Source organism: Heterocephalus glaber, unplaced genomic scaffold, assembly GCF_053883595.1.
Source record: "Heterocephalus glaber isolate CG9 unplaced genomic scaffold, H.glaber_assembly_v1.0 deba00001729, whole genome shotgun sequence".
Lineage (NCBI taxonomy): Eukaryota > Metazoa > Chordata > Mammalia > Rodentia > Bathyergidae > Heterocephalus > Heterocephalus glaber.
In genome coordinates, this window is record NW_028258440.1 from 5,086,493 (window position 1) to 5,107,172 (window position 20,680).

Here is a 20,680-nt window from a genome sequence, read left to right on the forward strand (position 1 = left end):
TTAAACAGTGAGATTACCTAACAGCATTGTAGGCCTTCTGAGATCCTACTTTTTAAGGAAGCTATGTAGCCTATTTAATTTTGTTTTCTGTTTCTCTTTGCACCCCTGAAATAAAGAAAAGGAAATTATGTACTTTATTTAAAACAATCAGAATATACTAAATAGGTTTGTGTTAGTGTCTGATAAAGGTTGTCATATCCAAGCAACTGTCTCATCAAAGTGTCCACTTGATTCGTGGCTATTAAAATGCCTAGGTACTGCATGATTATGCAGTCTCTGGTCTGTGTACCAACAAGTGCTGTAGCTTCTGGCTACAGCCACCTTACAGCAAATACTGTGGTTGCTTGGTTGGTTGGTTTGTTTGAGACAGTCTCATTATGTACTGTAGTTCAGGCTGGCCTTGACCACACTATGTAGCCTAGGTTGGCTTCAAACTCATGGCTATTCTCCTGCCTCAGCCTCTTGAGTGCTGAGATTACAGACGTGTACCACCATGCCTGGCTGACAACTGCTATTTGTATTCATGGAGGAAAGGCCTACCCTTTAGCCGCTATACTTGGATGATATGGTCAGTCAGTACACTTTTACATCCTTATGGATTTCTGGCAAAAGATGCCCAGTGCCTTTGTGAATTATTAGACATTGTTATAAGGTCAAAATGAAGCTACCAGTGATAGCTTGTTAAAATTCCTCTCAAAAATGTAAAAGTACATGGGACAGAATACTGAATTTAAGGAAAGAAGAAGCAGATACTTTCCCATTTTGTTTACTTCTTTAAGCTGGAGAATTTACCAAATAATGTGGCCAGCATGCCCTTTTTCTTACTTACCATGGCAATGAACAACTGGCCCCTACCACTGATAATTTTTATGCTGAAATATTACCATATTTCAAAATTGTTACTCAAATCATTGTATTGAAAGCAAACAATTCACATTCATATTGGATTTATATCAATTGTAGATGACTGTTAATAGTACTCAAATACAATAATGTCTTGGTTTTAAGTGATTCTATCAAAAAGAGGATTGGACCCAGTAGAATTTCTTTTCGAAATTGTTAACTGAAAATTTGATTTTATTGATATTTGATGTGTAATCTGCAAACTATGTTAGCATGTTGAATATGAGCTAAATGTTTTTATAGAATTATCATGGGCCATGTAAAACTTGTGTTTGTTAGACTACACCCACCAAATAATAGCAATAACTCTTTAATGGATTGAGTAAATACTTACTGTGAATTTCTGAATGCAAACAGTGTCAAATTGTTCGAATAGGTCTTTTTCTCCTAGAAGACTTCTGTAGTACTTAATCGTGAGTATTTCATTTCCATGATGAGAAAACAACTGTACTTCTGTATGACCTATTATTTTATAGAATTATTGTGGAATCTGGTTGTGGTGGAAGATAAAAGGGAAAATTTTTGAGGATTTATGGTGTATTTTCATGCTTTGTACCTTTTCCTGATAAGCAATTTTAGGCAAATTTCTGCTCTCCTAAATTTCAATTTGATTCCTCAGTTACCTAGAAGTTAGAGTTCACATGAGTGCAAGAGGGAGCAATCTTGAATTGATCCAGAGTGTCCTGTCTGGCACAGATTGACTTCTGATGTAGTATTTCTGAAACCACTTAGGCTAATCCAATACTAAATTCTAGGTTTGATGATAATTTAAAACTCAAGAGCAGTGGTGATAAGTAATCCATTGAAAAGTAATCCAGTTGCCCCACCCATAATGCAAATTCGGGCATTTAGGAGTGTATATGTGGCATGAGGATTGGGGAAGGGCTTGATTTCAAGACTATACATAATCCTTACCATTAAGGGAAAGAAATGTATTTCTATTTTTTGTTATTATGGCTATATTTTTGGAGTTTTTATCTTAATATATTTCAAATAATGATTATTAAAATATAATTTTTATAGATATTTTGAACAGAAGTAACACCAGCTCATCTTCAAAGGGAATAAAGAATGAGTCACTTGGTCCAGGTACAATATTGCCATACTAATTTAAAGAAAAATATTTTGATACAATTGGTTATATAATAATATATTCAATGTGTTGTATAATTTTAAATACAGGTATTCCTGATATATTTAAGCCTGCAAGTCAACATTACAAAGACCCAACATCAAATCCAGTGGCTGCCTTGCCTAGATTTCATCCTGAATCTAAATCTTCACAGAGTTCTGCTATTGTTCAGAATATATCTAAATCTGTAAGTGTTTCTGAAATTACAGTTAGGTTAGGGACATATTGGGTATTATAATACTAAGTTAGAATTATGAACTGTCATAACTAGTTACCATTCCAGTAGAAGCATAATCACCATCAGAAAATGTCTCTTTATGATATGATTCAAACAATATCCAAAATACTAGCTACAAAAACTACTCAGCATGTTATTAAATCAGGTAATATGCTTAAATAAGTATAGTATTGAAAACTGCAATTTAAACGTAAATAAAATAAGCATAACTAGTAAATAATGACAGCTTTTTGTTGGTGTTAATGTTTAAATTCTTAAAAATTATTTAATATACTGTGTTGAGAACATTATAATCCTTTTAGCTATTTTGAAATATATCATAGATTATTGTTAACTATGGTCACGTTGCTGTGCTAGAACACCGGAACTGATCCATGTTTTTTATTTATGTATCAGCCTCTGACTATCTTCCCCATCATGATGTTGCATAGTAGTCTGTCGTTCATTTAACCACTCTACCATTGTTAGATGTAAAGGGGTTGGTGTTTTGTTTTGTTTTGTTTTGTTTTGTTTTTGCTATAGTTCTCCATTAAGCATTTTCATTCCCTTAGCATAAATTCTTAGAAGTGGAATAGTTAGATCAAAGGATGTCGATTTTTCAAAGCCCTTGATAAACACTACTGAATTTTATTTGCAGAAAAGTTTTACCAAAATATAATCTCTACTTTGCCATATTATTATTTTTTAAACTACTGTTTTTTTTGTTGTTTTTTTGTGTTTTTTGGTACTGGGGATCGAACTCGGGACCTTGCATTTGCGAGGCAGGCACCGGAAACACTGAGCTAAATCCCCAGTCCTGTATTATTATTTTTTAATTTTAACTTTTTTTTTCAAATTAATTCCAGATTTCTAGAAAATTATAAAAATAATGCAGATTAATAATTACTTTTGTGCTAATTTTTAGCCATTGAGTCTAAGTTTATCTTTACAGTCTAAGAATACAGTTAAATTTGCCCTTATATAAAATTTACTAAACAAAAAAACTAACATTTTGCAGGACTTTTCAAAGAATTCATCACAAGTTCAATTGGATAATTCTTCAGTCTTACTGTTTGACTCGTCCCAGGATACAATACCACTGTCCGCAGGTATACCAAAAACTCTTTTGGAAGGTTTGGTTTAGCATTTTTTCATAAAAATTATTTTAAAAAGACTTGGTGAATGTGTGTATGAAATTGAATTTCTATTTAGAAGTCTGTATTTTCATGTTATCTTTTCATGTTACAAGATGGATGATGCTAATCATTTCTGAATGCCCTTCTTGGATGATTTTATGTAAAATATTTAATAGATTTTTTTATTAATAAGGTAGCATGTATCCTTAAATACTCTGTGAAAAAAATATTTGAAAGACCATTAGTCACATGGTTATACTTGAATTTTTTTTTTTTTTTTGTACTGGGGATTGAACTCAGGACCTCGTGCTTGCCAGGCAGGCACTGTGCCACTGAGCTAAATCCCCAGCCCCTATACTTGAATTTTTAATAAACATCTTTCTATCCAAATGAATGATGTAAATATAGTTAGATGTGAATATAAGTTATAAGATGGTAGAACTAAAGAAATGGTGTTTTGCACGTGATACTCATTATATATATCCATTAAATAAATAGTGAAATTTCCCAATTAAAGAAGGGTTTGATTGTCTACCATGATAAAGTTCTTAGCTGAGCGTGGTGATTCACACCTGTACTTCAGTGCTCAAGAGGCTGAGGCAGGAGGATCACCATGAGTTTGAGACCAGTCTATATTATATAGTGAGTTCAAGCCTAGCCTGAACTACATAGTGAAACCCTACCTCAAAAAAAAAAAAACACAAAAAAACCTCTTCGTTAACTTAAATGAGTGTTTCAAAATAATTCTATCTACTTAAAAAATTTCCTACCATCAAAAAATTACTATATTAATACATATTTCACTAGAGAGAATTTTTTCAATTTTTAATTACTAACAAGTTGGCATACATTTATCAAACCAAAACAACAACTTCTGTAGTGATATGAGTGTCAAAATATTTTCCCATTTTGATAATACTGTACTTGACTTGATATTTACATATCTAGGGGTCTAGTAAAATAACCAAGAGCCAAAATAAATAGATATATAAAATAGTCATTTTAATTCTGATTTTACAAAACACCTGGTCTTAGTCGTAGAAAAATTCTGAATTAATGGAGCATCTGTAGGTTAAAGACAATGACTCTTCTCTCTTTTAAGAAGTCTATAATGCAGAGAGTAGATCTTTGCCTTGAATGGTAAGTACAATTGTAGTTGGCTAGAAAGATATAGGTTTGTTTGAAACAGGTCTTGCTGTGTAGATCAGGCTGACCTTGAACTCATTATTTAGCCCTGGCTGGCCTTAAATTTGTGGTGATTTTTGTCTCAGCAATCTGAGTGCTGGAATTATAGGCATGTACCATGATGCCCAGCTTAAAGTTTTTCCTTTATTTTTTCTTTTTCTTCCCCTGGTGCTGAGGATCAAACCAGGGCCTCATGCATGCTAGGCAGTTGCTCTGCCACTGAGCCACAGCCTCAGACTAAAGCATCTGTTCTAAAGATTTTTGTGGTCTTTACCAAGTCACCTAACTTCTTTATACTTCCAGTTTTCTCACATTATTAAAATAAATACTTTTGGTTTTTTTCTGCATAATACATGCATTGTCCAAACCTAAACTGAACCATTGGGAGATAAAGTTACTTATCTCAGGGCTTTTGTGAGGCCCAAATAAGATAACTGAAAAATGAAAACTGCATTATTATTAAAGGACTTAATAAATAATTGTTGCGTTGATAATTATGATAATATGTGGTATATATTTGGAAGCATGAATAATCAACTCCTGTCTAGAATGATCGTACAAGCTCAAATATACTTAAACATCAAAAGATAAGTTCATTTGAAGGAACTTAGTCCAAAGTATTCTCTGTGCTATAATTTTTCTCTTTCTTTTGGCTCCAAGTTTTTTGGTCTGACTTCTTTCATGATACATATTTTTTTATTTGAAAGAATCTTTAGAATTTTCTTCTATAAACCCTACTCCTAGTGGCACATTTCTATAATCTCATTATCCAGCAGGCTGAGGAAGGAAGATCAAGAGTTCTTGCCCAGACTGTAGTGAGACCCTGTCTTGAAAAATTTTTTTAAAAGGACTGGAGATGTAATTCAGTTGAAGAGTGCTTGCCTAACTTGCAGAAGGCTCTAGGTTCAATCCCCAGTACCATACACAAAAATAATTCTCTTGCATAAAACTTTAGTTCATTAATTTGTCAAATATATTTAGTCCATAAAAGCTGTTTGTACAATTTTTACTCCTTAGTTATATAAATATTCATTGTTCTTTTTTGTCATTTGTATGGTAGTTTAAATATATTATCTTTAATTTGCTCAAAGGTATTTTTAGTTAATTTTAAATGTAAGACCATTTTTAGTAGGCAGTTTTACATAACATTGTATATGAAAACATTTATAAATATCTTTTGAACTATTTAAATCTTTGTAGGTGTGGGTCAAACGTCATTTGGATTAAAACGTCCTTCTGCTTCTAAAATAAACAGTGTTAATCCAAAAAAGCCGAAGACCGGCAAACGTGTTTCTGAAATAAATCCCTCCTCTTCGTTGTCTTTAAATAATTCTTCAGAGGCATCTTCCCAGGTTATGGTATCACCGGGTAAGTATGAAATCCAGCATGTGAAAAAAAAATCATCTTACTTACGTATAAAGTTTAGAAATTGTGTCAAAATTTTAAATTATTACTAGTAGTTATTTGAGGTTTTAAAATAGGTGAATTTCGGTCATGAAAGTCCTTCATTTATTTTAGGTCCAAATAAATCATCAACTGAACAGAAAACCGAAGAGCCTCTCCTAAGATCTTGTCCAAAGTGCAATATTCAGTACAATCTTTTGGATCCTTTGAAATACCACATGAAGGTAAAAGCTTTTGTCAAAATTTTTTTTAAATGTTTAAAAATCCCTGAAAATATTAAGGATTGATATATAGTGAATGATGGTTTGTCCAGATATTCAGATAATAAATCTCATATTGGTGTTTTCATATAATTTAAGTAAAAATTGATATTCATGATTGTTGTCATACAAGTTGTGGTTGCTGTTGGTTTTTTGTTCTGTTTTGTTTTGTTTTTGTGGTACTGGGTATTGAACACAAGGCCCTACACAAGCTAGGCAAGTGCTCTACCATGAGACTATATCCCTAGCCTATTTTTAAGGACAAGATCTCACTAAGTAGCTCAGGCTGGATTCAAACTTCCAATCCTCCTTTCTCAGCCTCCCAAGTAGCTGGGATGACAATAGGCTACCACACTGAGCCCAATCATGAAATTTTAAAAATTAAATTCATATACACACTACAGTTTGTGCCTATTGCATTTCAATTTTAAATGAAAATATTGTATTAATCAGAATATTTTATTGACTGAATCATGTCATTCTTTTCAAGCTTCTGGTAAAGTAGGCATTTTTTAGGTGTTTAAACCTTCATATGACCTAAAAATGCCTTTTATTTTCTGTTCATGGTGTTATATGCATGTTACATTACTCATTGAAAATCTTAGTTTTGCCTTTTGTTTTTCATCACTCAGAAATAAACTGATGGAGCATTTCATTTGAAGTGATAGCTACAACTTAATACAGAATATAGCAGATGTAGTTATACATTAATTCTACCTTTATATTAGTGTAGGAAGCTCTTGAAATTAGGTTTTAAATAATTCTCAAAGTACTAACAAAGACAGGATTTAGAAAACATTCCTCTTGAATTTAGATGTTACAATAGCCTATTGTGTCATTGTAAAGATAGTCTTATTCTCTCTTTGCATGCCCTGTGTAAATATCATGAAGTTGGGGAGGAGACAAGAAAAAAGGTAATGTAGATGATAATATAGGGAAGAAAGTTTGAGAAGAGTGCAAAGTAAAGAAACAACTTAGGAGAAGATATTCTTTGCTGGTCCATTAATTAGCAAGCTTTTATTGAAATTCAGCGTTGTATGATGTGGGTGTGGTGGTACATGTGATCCCAGCACTGGAGAGGCTGAGACAAGAGGATTGCGAGTTGAAGGCCAGCCTGGACTACATGCATAGTGAGACCCAGTATCCAAAGAAAAACTGTGTGAGGAGGAAGGGGGACTGTTCTAAAATTCTGAATACAAATCTCTGTTCGGGGCAAAGCTGTATTGTTCTATCACTGCATCTACCTCTGTGAATGTGTTTGAGGAAGGTAAATCCCAAGTTCCACATTATCAATATTTTCTTTGATATTGTCCAATTCTATTTTATGGTATTTGTCTTTAGGATGTTACTGAGTCTACCTTTGTAACTTCAATGTGAATGCATTCTCTTTTGTCTTACTGTTAATGCTTTTTAGCCTTAATTCCATTTTGATTGATATCAAGCTCATAACCCTTGATTTCTTATTGTTTTCATTTACCTACTACATTCTTTGTTTATCACTTTATTTTTATCCCTTCCAAATCACATTGTTTTTAGGATATTTCTTACTTTCACCAAAATTATTTTTGCTTTCATAAGCATACATGAAAATCTCTATTAGGAGTTGAGTTAAACCCATTTATATTTGGATACTAAAGATTTAATTGATAGGATAGACTTAATTGGTTTTGGTTCTGTAGCAACTTTTTGTTATGCTTTCTTTTCTAAGACTTTCACTTTGTACTTGTCTTTTGTATATGTAGCTTGGATTTTTTGTAAAGTTTCTTTCCATCCTAACTTGTTTTATTATGCGGTCTTGTCCCTTTTTTACACCACTTGATTGAGGTAATGATTGACATACCTCAAATCAATAGTGCTTCATATATACAACTCAGTGTGTTCAGAGATAAGTACACATCTGCGAAAACATTATAATCTATGCCATAAACACATCCATTGCCTTCAAAAGTTTCTACACACCCCCTATTTTGTGTGTATAAGAAAAACACAACATAATTCCTACCCTATTAGCAATTTTTTAAGTATCCAATACAGTATTAACTACATGCTATGCTGCCATGTACAGGTGCAAATTCCTTATGATGAGTGTTATCATATGTATGCCTAAAATGTACCTATAAATGTTTTGCTTTTTTTTATTTTTTATTTTTTTAATTTTTTTTTTTTTTGGTACCGGGGATTGAACTCGGGTCCTTGCGCTTGTGCAGCAGGCAGCGAAACCACTGAGCTAAATCCCCGGCCCCAAGTTTTTTTGTTTTGTTTTGTTTTGTTTTTTTGGTACCGGGGATTGAATTTGGGACCTTGTGCTTGCGAGGCAGGCGCTGGAACCACTGAGCTAAATCCCCCGCCCTTTTTATTCTTTTATTGGTACATTTTAGGTATACAATACGTTTACATTTATCATTGGGTGCTTGTACCTGTACATGATGTATCTTAGTTCTTATTTTTTTCCCCTATTACCTGTGCGCACTTCACCCCCCCCCAGGCTTCCCTATTTACATAGATTTCATTCTCATTTTTTTCCTTTTCTCATAATTTTTCCTTTCCCTTTCCTTTCCCCTTCTCCTCCCACCACCCCTACACCTTTCAACCTTTTCCTATTTCAAATTATCAATTGTTCATTTTAATCATTTTAATCCTTATTTATACTTTCACTTTCTCACACTAGAGATACTATCGGTATTTACACGTGTCCTATTTATTTCACTTAAGAGTATGGCCTCAATATGCATCCATTTAGCTATAAATGTCTCTAGTTTCTCGTTCTTTATGGCTGAGTAGTACTCCATTTTATAAAAAACCACACCTTCTTCATCCAGTTTCCAGTTGATGGGCACTTGGGCTGTTTCCAAGCTTTAGATATTACAAACTGTGCCGCTATAAACAATGGGTGCACATATATTGCTGTGGTATGATTCTTTTAATTCTTTTGGGAAGATACCCAGCAGGGGAATAGCAGGGTCAAATGGGACCTCTAGCCCTAGTTCTTTGAAGTATCTCCATACTGATTTCCACAGTGGTTGCACCAGTCTGCACTCCCACCAACAATGGAGAAGGGTTCCTTTCTCCTCACACCCCTGCCAGCATTTGTTATTGGTTGATTTCATGATAGCAGCCATTCTTCCTGGGGTGAGGTGGAATCTCAGTGTTGTTTTCATCTGCATCTCTCGAATGACCAGTGATGTTGAACACTTTTTCATATGTTTATTTGCTGCTTTTACTTCTTTGTCTGAGAAATGTCTGTTCATTTCACATGCCCATTTTTGAATTGGGTCTTTGAATTTGGGGGAGGGTCTGATTTTTTTGAGTTCTTGATATATTCTAGATAGTAGTCCTTTGTCTGAGGTACAGCTGCTAAAAATTTTTTCCCACATTGTAGGTCATCAGCTCTGTTGGTCGTTTCTCTTGCAGTGCAGAAGCTTTTTAATAAGATGAGATCCCAGTTGTTGATTTTTTTGTGCTAATCCCTGTGCTACTGAGGTTTTGTTCATAAAGTCTTTTCCTATGCCAGTGCCTTCAAGAGTTCTGTCTAACTTATCTTTCAGCAAGTTTAGCGTTTCTGTCTTAATATTTAGATCTTTAATACGCTTTGATCTTAGATTAGTGCATGCTGATAGGTATGGGTTTAGTTTTAATCTTTGGCAGGGTGAAATCCAGTTTTCCCAACACCATTTATTAAATAGGCTATCTTTCCTCCAGTGAGGGTGGTTGGCTCCTTTGTCAAAGATGAGGTGGCTGAGTATGTCTGAAGTTGTTTCTGTATCTTCTAATCTATTCCATTGATCCTCAGGTCTGTTCCTTTGCCAGTACTATGCTGATTTTATCACCGTAGCTTTGTAGTATAGTTTCAAGTTGGGGGTTGTGATACCCCCAGCCGTGTCTCGGTTGCCTAGAATTGCTTTTGGTATTCTAGGTCTCTTCTTGTTCCAAATGAATTTTTGGATTGTTTTCTCTAGTTCTGTGAAGTATGTTGTTGGAATTATAATTGGTATTGCATTACATCTGTATAGTAGTTTTGGAAGTATGGCCATTTTCACTATATTGGTTCTTCCTACCCAGGAACAAGGGATGTGTTTCCATTTTCTTATATCCTCCTCGATCTCCTTTTCCAGAGTGCTGTAGCTTTCAGTGTAGAGTTCTTTTGCTTCCTTTGTTAGGTTGATTCTTGGATATTTCATTTTTTTTTCGATGCTATTGTGAAAGGAATTGTTTCCCGAATTTCTCTCTCAGTGAGTCTATTTGTGTATAAGAAGGCTATTGTTTTTTGTGTGTTGACCTTATATCCAGCTACTCTACTGAATCTGTCAATTAGGTCTGGAAGACTTTTGGCTGAGTTTTTTGGGTATTCTATGTAAAGTATCATATCATCAGCAAATAATGACAGTTTAACTTCTTCCTTTCCTGTCTTTATTCCTTTTAATTCTTTCTCTTTTCTAATTTCTGTGGCTAATGTTTCTAGAAGTATATTGAACAGGAGTGGTGATAGTGGGCATCCTTGTCTTGTTCCTGATTTTAGTGTGAAAGTTTTCAGTTTTTGACCATTTAGTATGATGTTGACTGTTGGTTTTTCATAGATAGCCTTAATCAAGTTAGGATAAAGACCTTCTGTTGCAATTTTCTGTAGCATTTTTATCATGAATTGGTGTTGGATTTTGTCAAATGCCTGTTCTGCATCTATTGAAATGATCACATGGTTATTGTCCTTGGCTCTATTAATATAATGTATTACATTTATTGATTTACAAATGTTGAACCATCCTTGCATCCCTGGGATAAATGCGACTTGGTCAGGGTATATGATCTTCTTCATGACCCTCTGTATTCTGTTTGCCAGTATCTTGTTGAGGATTTTTGCGTCTGTTTTTATTAGGGAGATTGGCCTGTAGTTCTGTTTTTGGGTTGTGTCTTTCCCTGGTTTTGGAATCAAAGTAGCACTTGCTTCCAGGAATGAATTTGGAAGCCTTGCTTCCCTTTCAATTTCCTTGATGAGTTTAAAAGTAATGGTGATAGTTCTTTAAATGTCTTGTAGAATTCAGCAGTGAAGCCATCAGGACCTGGGCTTTTCTTTGTTCGTAAATTTTTTATTACATTTTCAATTTCACTCATTGTAATTGGGGTGTTTATAATTTCTATATCTTCTTCATTTAACTTTGGCAATTCGTATGTATCTAGGAATCTGTCCATTTCTTCTGTGTTTTCCATTTTATTAGAGTACAGGTTCTCAAAGTAGGTATTTGATGATCCTCTGGATTTCTGCTGGGTCTGTTGTGACTTCACCTTTTTCGTTCTTAATTGCATGAATTTGAGCCTTTTCTTTCCTTTTTTTGATAAGGTTGGCTAAAGGTTTATCAATTTTATTTATTCTTTTGAAAAACCAACTCTTTGATTCATTAATTTATTGTATCGTTCTCTTAGTCTCCATTGCATTGATTTCTTCTCTGATCTTTGTAATTTCCTCTCTTGTATGAGCTTTGGGTTTGTTATGCTCTTCTTTTTCTAGGAGCTTGAAGTTCTGCAGTAGGTTATTTATCTGAGTTCTCTCTGTTTTCCTAATACGGGCATTCACTGCTATGAATTTTCTGCGTAGAACTGCTTTCATTGTGTCCCATAGATTCCTGTATGTTGTACTGGCATTATCATTTACTTGTAGAAACGGTCTGATTTCTTCTTTAATTTCCTCTGTGACCCATTGGTTGTTCAGGAGGGTGTTACTCAATTTCCATGTGTTTGTGAGAGTTTTGCGGTTTCTTATGTTATTGACCTCCAATTTTATTGCACTATAGTCTGATAATATACAGGGGGTAATTTCAGTTCTTCTGCACTTACTTAGACATGTCCTATGAGCTAGCATGTGGTCCATTTTGGAGAATGCACATGTGCAGCTGAAAAGAATGTGTATTCTGATTTTGTGGGGTGGAACACTCTGTAAACATTAAGTCCATTTGTTCAGTAGCTTGGTTCAGTTCTCAAATTTCATTGTTAATTTTTTGTCTAGATGATGTCTTGCTATATTTTTTAAAGTTAAAACTACATGCTATGCTGTATATTAGATATTTAGGCCTTATTCAGCTTTAATAACTGAACTTTTGTACCCTTTGACTAAATTGCCCTTTCTTTCGGACCATGACCGTCACCATTCTACTCTCAGCATTATTAGTTTGACTACTTTCGATTTCTCATGTAAGAGGAATCATGTAGTATTTTCCTTCCTGCAAGGATATATAATATTCCATATTATGTATAGAACCACATTCTCTTTATCCATTTGTATGTGACTAGACATTTAGAATTGCTTTCATGCCTTGAGTATTGTGAATAGTGAATGCTGCAGTGAATGAGACTGTACATTTGTCTTTGAGATTATGATTTCAATTTCTTTGACTACATAAGCATCATGCTGGATCATATGGTGGTTCTATTTTTAATTTTTTGAGGAACTTCCCATACATTTTCCACTGCATCATTTTACATCCCATCAACAGAGTACAAGGGTTGTCTTTACTCCACATCTTGGCAACACTTATTTTTTGTCTTTGATATGCCATCATAACAAGTATGAGGTGATGCCAGATTGTGGTTTTGATTTCTATTTTCTAAAGATTACTGAAATTGAATGCCTTTTATAAAATAAATTTTTCTTTCTTTTTTTTTCTCTTTTTTTGCACTGAGGATTTGCACTTTTAAAATTTTCATTGTTTTTAATTTTTAAAATTTTGAGACAGTCTTGCTAAATTGCCCAGGCTGGACTTGAAATTGTGATTCTCTTGCTTCAAGCCTCTCAGAGAACTGGGATTACAGATGTGTGCCACTACCCTTGAATGCCTTTCCTTTTTTTTTTTTTTTTTGGTACCGGACATCAAACTCGGTACCTTGCGCTTGCGAGGCAGGCGCTGGAACCACTGAGCTAAATCCCCGGCCCCTTGAATGTTTTTACACGTGGCTTTTGGCTTGGCTATTTCTATGTCTTCTTTTGAGAAATACCTATTCAGTCCATTTGCCCATTTTTAAATCAGTTTGATTTTTTTACTATTGAGTCGTGAGAGTTTTTATATGGTGTGGATATCAGATCAGATTTATATCTATGCTTTGCAAGTATTTTCCATTTATATTTGATTTTTGGTTCTTAAAGAATCCTTCGAGACATTCTACAACTGAAAATATATAATAAATTTTCTTATTGATATGGTTCATATATGGAAGTATTTCACATTAGTATCAACTTATATTAGATACTGATTTTATTTATGAGGTAGATGTCCCTGTTAGATATAAAAGCAAATAGATAGAAAACATTGAGATTTTTCAAAGCATTGAGATATAACTGGTGTTTAAGCCCCGTATCTTTTATCACCTTGAGTCTGCAAAATGTAAGACTGGCTGTTCTCAACATCTAATTCCAACCAAGCTTGATAAAACCTACTATTGTATGCTACTTGATAATTGAACTCATACATAATGGTGTATAAAAGTGCATTTCCCTTTAGACCATATCTTAACACATAAAATACATAATTTTTATCCAAGAAACAAATTATTAAATATTTACATCTGGAAAGCAGGAATTACAGTTACAGAGGTATTAGGTATATAGATATCCCTGATCTTACGGGTTTCAGTTTGTTCTTGAAGTTATTAAGATAATAGATATTTACTGTTGGAACTTTGTAGAATTGATAAGGAAAGAAGCCAGTATTTTGATGAGTGTTCCCAGGTATATTGCCAAGCATAGTTTCCCATGATCCAGCCCTAGTTGTAAACACAGAACTGGTTTTTGTTTTGATTTTTTTTTTTTTGATACAAGGTCTCACTATGTAGTTCACACTGGCCTTGAACTCACTATGTGGCCTAGTCTGGTCTCATACTTGCAGTGATCCTCCTGCCTCAGCCTCCAGAGTGCTGGGATTATAGGCATGCACCACCATGCTCAGCTGTTTTTGATTTTTTGAAACAGTGTGTTGCTATGTAGTTCAGGCTGGCTTTGAACTCACTTTGTAGCCCAGGCTGGCTTCAAACTCATGGGAGTCTTCCTGCCTCGGCCTCCCAAGTACTGGGATTACAGACGTGCACCACCACACCTGGCTCTTAATTTTGTTTTTGTTTTTCAAAATTGGTTTTTGGCATCTAGTATTTTCCTAAATCAGATGAGAACCCGGCGCATTCAGGGTGATATGGCCGTAGACAGGCATCTAATATTTTAGGAGATATAAATAAGGCTTTTTTTTTCCTCTTTCAGCGTTGTTGTCCAGACATGTTAAATAACTTTCTGGGAACTATTAAAACAGAACTTTCATCTGCTGAAGACACAACCAGTACTGGTTCTGAGAAAGAAAAATTGATCATGTTAGTTAGTGACTTTTATTATGGAAAGCATGAAGGAGCCGTGGAGGAAGAACCGAAGACTTACACAACCTTTAAATGCTTCAGTTGCTTGAAAGTTCTTAAAAATAACATTAGGTATGTAAATAGTTGCAACCATCGCTTTTGATAACTTGAGTTCCATTCCTGTGACTAGCTCATTAATTGAATTAGTCGCTAAGTGAGGAATTATATAGAGTATGTACATTATAATATTCAGAACAAAGAACTGGTCAAAGGAAACTCCAACTTGATGACTTTGCTTTTATTTACATAACTCTTACATGCAGTACTGTAATGTATAATAGAACAAAACTACGGTATTGTACAGTACAATCACCAGAAATTACAGTATTCTATAAACAAGATATACTATACAAAAAGACATTGAGTCTTTATAAACAAGATGTACAGAACTGTGGGGAAAAAAAGGATGGGTTGTAAGGCTGAGCAGTGGGCCTCAGTTTTAAGTCCAAATAGTCATTAACCAGGTAAGTCCATAAATGAGGGATTTTATTTGTTTAAAAATTACGATATTTCAGTTTGTGTCTTTGAGTATGAATATTGTAGCTCTTATTTTTCTTTGCCATCCCTAGACAAGGAATATTTTAACATGTTCTGCTAAGAACAGGCAGGTTATTATGCTGAAAAACCTTTGTCCCTATCTTGTATTTTAGTAGTTTGACTCTTGCATCTACCTAATTGTATTTTTTTTCAGATAGCTTAAGAGAGGACAAAAATAACTTTAGGAAAATTACTTTTTTCCCCTATATTTATTATTGACCTGGCAGTTTTTGTGAGATATTTTCTAATTTCTCTTGAATCATATTCTTATATTACAAGAACTATTTTATGCAGTCTGACCCTGCATAGTCTTTTTTTTTTTTTGGTACCGGGGATCGAACTCGGGACCTTGCACTTTCGAGGCAGGTGGCGGAACCACTGAGCTAAATCCCCGGCCCTGACCCTCCATAGTCTTAAGGCTCAACTTTTTCAATTCATATTTATAATTTTTAGCATATTTAACTTGTATAAAAAGTGACCTTTTATTTTAGGAGTGGGTTCTGTTCATTCATTCATTCATTCTTTCTTTCATGCAGTCCTGGAGATTAAACCTGGAACCTTCACACTGACCTACATCCCCAGCCCTTTTTTATTTAATTTTGAGAGAAGGTCTCACAAAGTCTGAGTTACCCAGGCTGGGCTCAATCTCGAAATTCTTCTGCCTCAACCATGCAGAGTGCTAGGATTACCTGTGTATGCCACCAGACTCAGCTCCTAGCCCTTTTTATTTTTTATTTTGAGACAGGGACTCAGTAAGTTTCCCAGGCATGACTAAAACTTTTTGATCATCCTGGCTCTTCCTCCTTCAGTGCTGAGGTTACAGACATGTACCACTCTGCCTGGCACCTAAAACATTTTGAAACACATGTTCCCAATAGAATTTTAAAGATGTTATACATGTATGTTTATATTTAGAAACTTGTACTTTATTATCTTTGAGATATATAGTATGTAACATAGCTTTCATTTTAGGTGAGATACTAACAAAATAAAGTAACAAGACACACACACATACATGCATACATATATATTTGTTGTTGTTTGTATTTTTAAGACAGTGTCTTGCTATGTAGCTCAGGCTGGCCTTGAACTTATGGCGATCCTCCTGCCTCAGCCTCCTGAGTTGCTGGGACTACAGGAGTGTGCCCATGCCCAGCTGTAACATGACATATTGATTGGTATTTTTCAGTACTTATGTAGTTTGACATTCATATTATGTGAGGTTGTTTTTCCAACATCTTTGTGGTTTTTTTTGTTTGTTTGTTTTTGTTTTTTGACGCAGGGTCTCCCTTGCTTGCCTCGAACTTGCAGTGATCCTCCTGCCTCAGCCTCCCAAGTGCTGGGATTACAGGCGTGCACCACCATGCTCCAACATCTTATTATAATAAGAATTTTCAAATATTCAACATATACACAATACCTATATGTGTGTATGTATATATATATATATATATATATATATATATATATATATATATATATTATATCTTTAAGACCTTCATGGTACTTTTGATGATAGACTTTCCTTCCTCTGATTATTTTATTTTGAAATACAAATAGAATTTCATATATGAAATTCATTGCAAAAAGTTTTAAATTTGAAATAATGCTAAAGCATTATAGCAGATTAGTGATTTTTCATAATAACTACATTAATAGATTATTTAAACTATATACTTTTTTTTGAGACAAGGTATTGCTATGTTGCCTAGGCTGACCTCGAACTCCTGAGCTCAAATGATTCACTTGCCTCAGCTTGAGTAGCTAGGACTATGGATGTAAATCTGCCTCTGCCACCTGAAGTGCATGCTTTTTTTTATTTTACAGAGATGTTATTTTTTATTTATTTATTTATTTATTTGGTACCGGGGATCGAACTCCGTTCTTGCACTTGCAGGGCAGGCGGCAGAACCACTGAGCTAAATCCCCGGCCCCAACAGAGATGTTATTTTGAGTTCCAATCATACAACTGCATTTTTAAAATTTTATGTTCAGATACTATGAGGTTCTTCTGTGGTTATAAATCTGAATTTTTGCACCTGTTGACAATCATTTATAGGTTCATGAACCACATGAAACACCACTTGGAACTTGAAAAGCAGAATAGTGAGAGCTGGGAAAACCATACCACCTGCCAACATTGCTACCGGCAGTATCCCACGCCCTTCCAGCTGCAGTGCCACATCGAGAGTACACACACTCCTCATGAGTTTTCCAGTAAGTGGCAATTTCATTGAAGTTCTGAATATTACTGATTTTGATCATCTAGACTGAGTGAGGGAACTTTTAAAATTCTGTTGAAAAATAAGAATAAGCAGTAGACTTTGTAATTTGAGGGCAAAATCAAAAAACAAGTTGTAACTCTTATAAGTGTAAATAAAATTTGCTACTAAAATTGAAATGCTCTTGTAAATAATTCATTAGTGGGAACCCCTTTGACATAACTCAGTGCTGTGTATGTAAGGTACTAAATTCATACACCCAGATCCATGGTTTTCAAATTTGAAATCAGTGGCCTTGATTTATACTTTATTATAAAAAATAATTACATTGGTACTTATCACTCATGATCTGGGAACTGGTCAGCTTGGATTCAGGGCCTAGCTCTGCCTCTTAATACAGCTGAGAGATCTCAGGCCAGTTGCTTAATTTTTCTATGCTTCGGGTTCCTTTTCTGAAAAACAGGGATAAAAATAGCAGTACCTCCCTGGTAGGAGAATTAAAACGCTAAATAATGTCCTTAGAATAGTGTTAGAGTCAACAGTGATAGACTTATTAGAACCAACTTCACCATTACTACTACCTCTATTGATTTTACTTCTTGTTATGGAAGTACAAAATGCATCCTTTTTTATCTTTAAAATGATATAATGTGTTTTTTCTACTTTCAGCTATTTGCAAAATCTGTGAATTGTCATTTGAAACAGAGCATATTCTTTTACAACATATGAAGGACACTCATAAACCTGGTGAAATGCCCTATATTTGCCAGGTACATAAATGTTTTATACTTTGACATTTGTTTGATTTTCATGTGCCATGAAATAGTATTGTTCTTTTGATGTTTTTAACCATTTCCATAAAATTAGTTACTGTATTAAAATTTGAAGAACCTCTTCATTAGTGAAAACTGCCTTGGTTTAACTTAAGCATTGTAAGTGGGAGTGGTGAGCTGGATTTGGCCTGCAGGCTATGGTTTGCTGACCTCTGTAGTAGACAAAAAAATATCCTTCTGGAGAAAGAGTGATGTGTGGGCTCATTATATAAGAAAGACTATAGACATGCCGGGGAAATGGGAAATGTTCTAAGTTACAGAGGGCCCAGTTAAGTCCTTTGGGACCAGTGTTTTTCCAGAATTTGAAATGACACCCAGTAATAAGAAAGCAAGATAAAGACAAATTGCCATTGGAATAGCCTTTAAAATCTAAAAAAGAAAATAAGCAGGAAAAACTTTGTAGAACAAGAAGTGTCAGAGCTTGAAAATTCAAATGAAGATGGGAGTGGTAGATCTGAAAAGAAGGAAATCTTATATTTGGAATATATCCCTAAGCTTTGAAAGATAACATCAGATTCAAAGGTTATCTTTATTGCTTGTCTTAATAGAAGTCTTAATGGTATAGGCAGCAGAGATAATACAGAATGTTCTTCTAAACAAGTGACTTGCCAGGCATGGTGGTGCACACCTATAGTCCCAGCACTCGGGAGGCTGTTTGAGGCCAGCCTGGAATACATAGTGAGACCCTGCCACAAAAAAACACACAAAAAATAACCAAATTACTCATTATTAATTTGATGTAATTGTATGCAAGTTATAAAATTTCAAGGTAAACTAAACCTTCTTTGTATTTTTAGGTTTGCCAGTTTAGATCATCAACATTTTCTGATGTGGAAACTCATTTTAGAACATCCCATGAAAATACTAAGAACTTGCTGTGTCCATTTTGCCTCAAAGTTAGTAGAATGGCAACCCCCTACATGAATCATTACATGAAGCATCAGGTGAGATTTAGTTCTTTTTTTTTTTTTTGTACCAGGGATCAAACTCAGGACCTTGCGCTTGCGACACAGACGGCGGCACCACTGAGCTAAATCCCCAGCCCAGCAGTTCTTTGTTCTTGATGTCTTAATGAAAAGATACACATATTGAGAACATTGGTTACATTTGTTTAGACAGAAATCAAAGTTGCCCCAAACAACACAATAAATATTCAGTTTACACAGAATTACCTGTGAAACTTCCACTTCTTTACTTTGCCTGCCTTCTCATGATAACTGAAGCCCATAAGTAGTGAAGGTTCTGAAATAGCTAGAAATAGGAACCCCAGAGTAGAGAGAAAAAGTGCAAATGAGTAGACTATTTTGAACTAAGGAAACTAAGATTGACGATTTACAGTCTTCTGTTTTCCTCTTTCTCTTCAAACCTTATTCCTACTTTGTAGCCCACATTTTGTTATGAGAAGGTTGTCTTCAGTGACCCAGAAAGGTCTCTTACAACAGCTGGTAACAAAGGAAACAGCACTGACATTTATTAGCAGATACATAATCTATACCAAAGAACTATATTTACATCGCAACTTGTTTTTTCTATGACTTTTGCCAGCTTTGCTATGTATTTTCTAGGGTTTCAGTGCTTACACCTTTCCCTTGAATTCTGATTTTATGCTTCCTGGTTCTTAAACAATTAGATGATCTTTTGGGCTGAAAACTTTGATGAGTGTTTAAAAGAGCAGCAGTGACTTTGCCAAAATCAGAAGTCAATGGATTTACTGAATCTGATTATGTAATCAAGTTTTGCCTCCTCATTGAGCAGCTCATTATATTTTCTTTTTTTTTTGGTACCAGGGATCGAACTTGGGTCCTTGCGCTTGCATAGCAGGCAGTGAAACCACTGAGCTAAATCCCCAGCCCTCATTATATTTTCTTATCATTGATTGCATTGTCATAGCCAGTTTATTCAGCGCAAGTGCTAACATGGCTTTTTTCTTCCAGTCATTAAGAAATCAACTTGTTAATTAGAATCATAAAAGTAGAATCTCCAGATACGTTCAGAATTACTTGTATTATCACTGGGATAATACCAGTGTACTTATTTTATTTTATCCTGGTGGACCACCTCACCCTTAAGAACCTCTGGCAAAATCTTCCTATTCTAGGGTTTTCCTAACAGTGTTGTTAATAGGCATTCCCTCAAATTGTTCCTGACAAAAGAAATTTGATGTTTGGGTTTACAGAATTTACTGGATGTCCTTCCTTATTTTTAAAAACAGGGGTTTTTAGAACTTGTAGTATCTAGTAGATACTATAAATCTCCAAGTAGGAGACATGCTATATTATGTTTTCCAAACTTGTTTCAGACCATCAAATCCTTTATTTACATAATATCTATAAACATTTCTTCTTCCTTGTTTTTTTTTTTTTGGTACTAGGGATTGAACTCAGGTCCTTGTGCTTGTGAGGCAGGCGGCAGAACCACTGAGCTAAATCCCTGGCCCTATAAACATTTCTTGAGGAATATAGTTTGGGA

At 34.6% G+C, this 20,680-nt stretch overlaps 1 protein-coding gene across 5 annotated transcripts in view; it reads left to right on the forward strand.

Moving 5' to 3' along the window:
• Positions 1 to 20,680, forward strand: part of Znf280c (zinc finger protein 280C) — a 75,166-nt gene that overhangs the window by 27,047 nt on the left and 27,439 nt on the right. For all 5 annotated transcript variants that reach the window (XM_013077889.3, XM_021240555.2, XM_087199836.1 and 2 more), the window contains exons 4-12: positions 1,927 to 1,992; positions 2,086 to 2,222; positions 3,271 to 3,361; positions 5,774 to 5,941; positions 6,092 to 6,201; positions 14,471 to 14,691; positions 17,216 to 17,373; positions 18,048 to 18,148; positions 19,009 to 19,155. In XM_013077889.3, the coding sequence (XP_012933343.1) occupies positions 1,927 to 1,992; positions 2,086 to 2,222; positions 3,271 to 3,361; positions 5,774 to 5,941; positions 6,092 to 6,201; positions 14,471 to 14,691; positions 17,216 to 17,373; positions 18,048 to 18,148; positions 19,009 to 19,155 (1,199 nt within the window). The remainder of the gene's footprint in view (positions 1 to 1,926; positions 1,993 to 2,085; positions 2,223 to 3,270; positions 3,362 to 5,773; positions 5,942 to 6,091; positions 6,202 to 14,470; positions 14,692 to 17,215; positions 17,374 to 18,047; positions 18,149 to 19,008; positions 19,156 to 20,680) is intronic.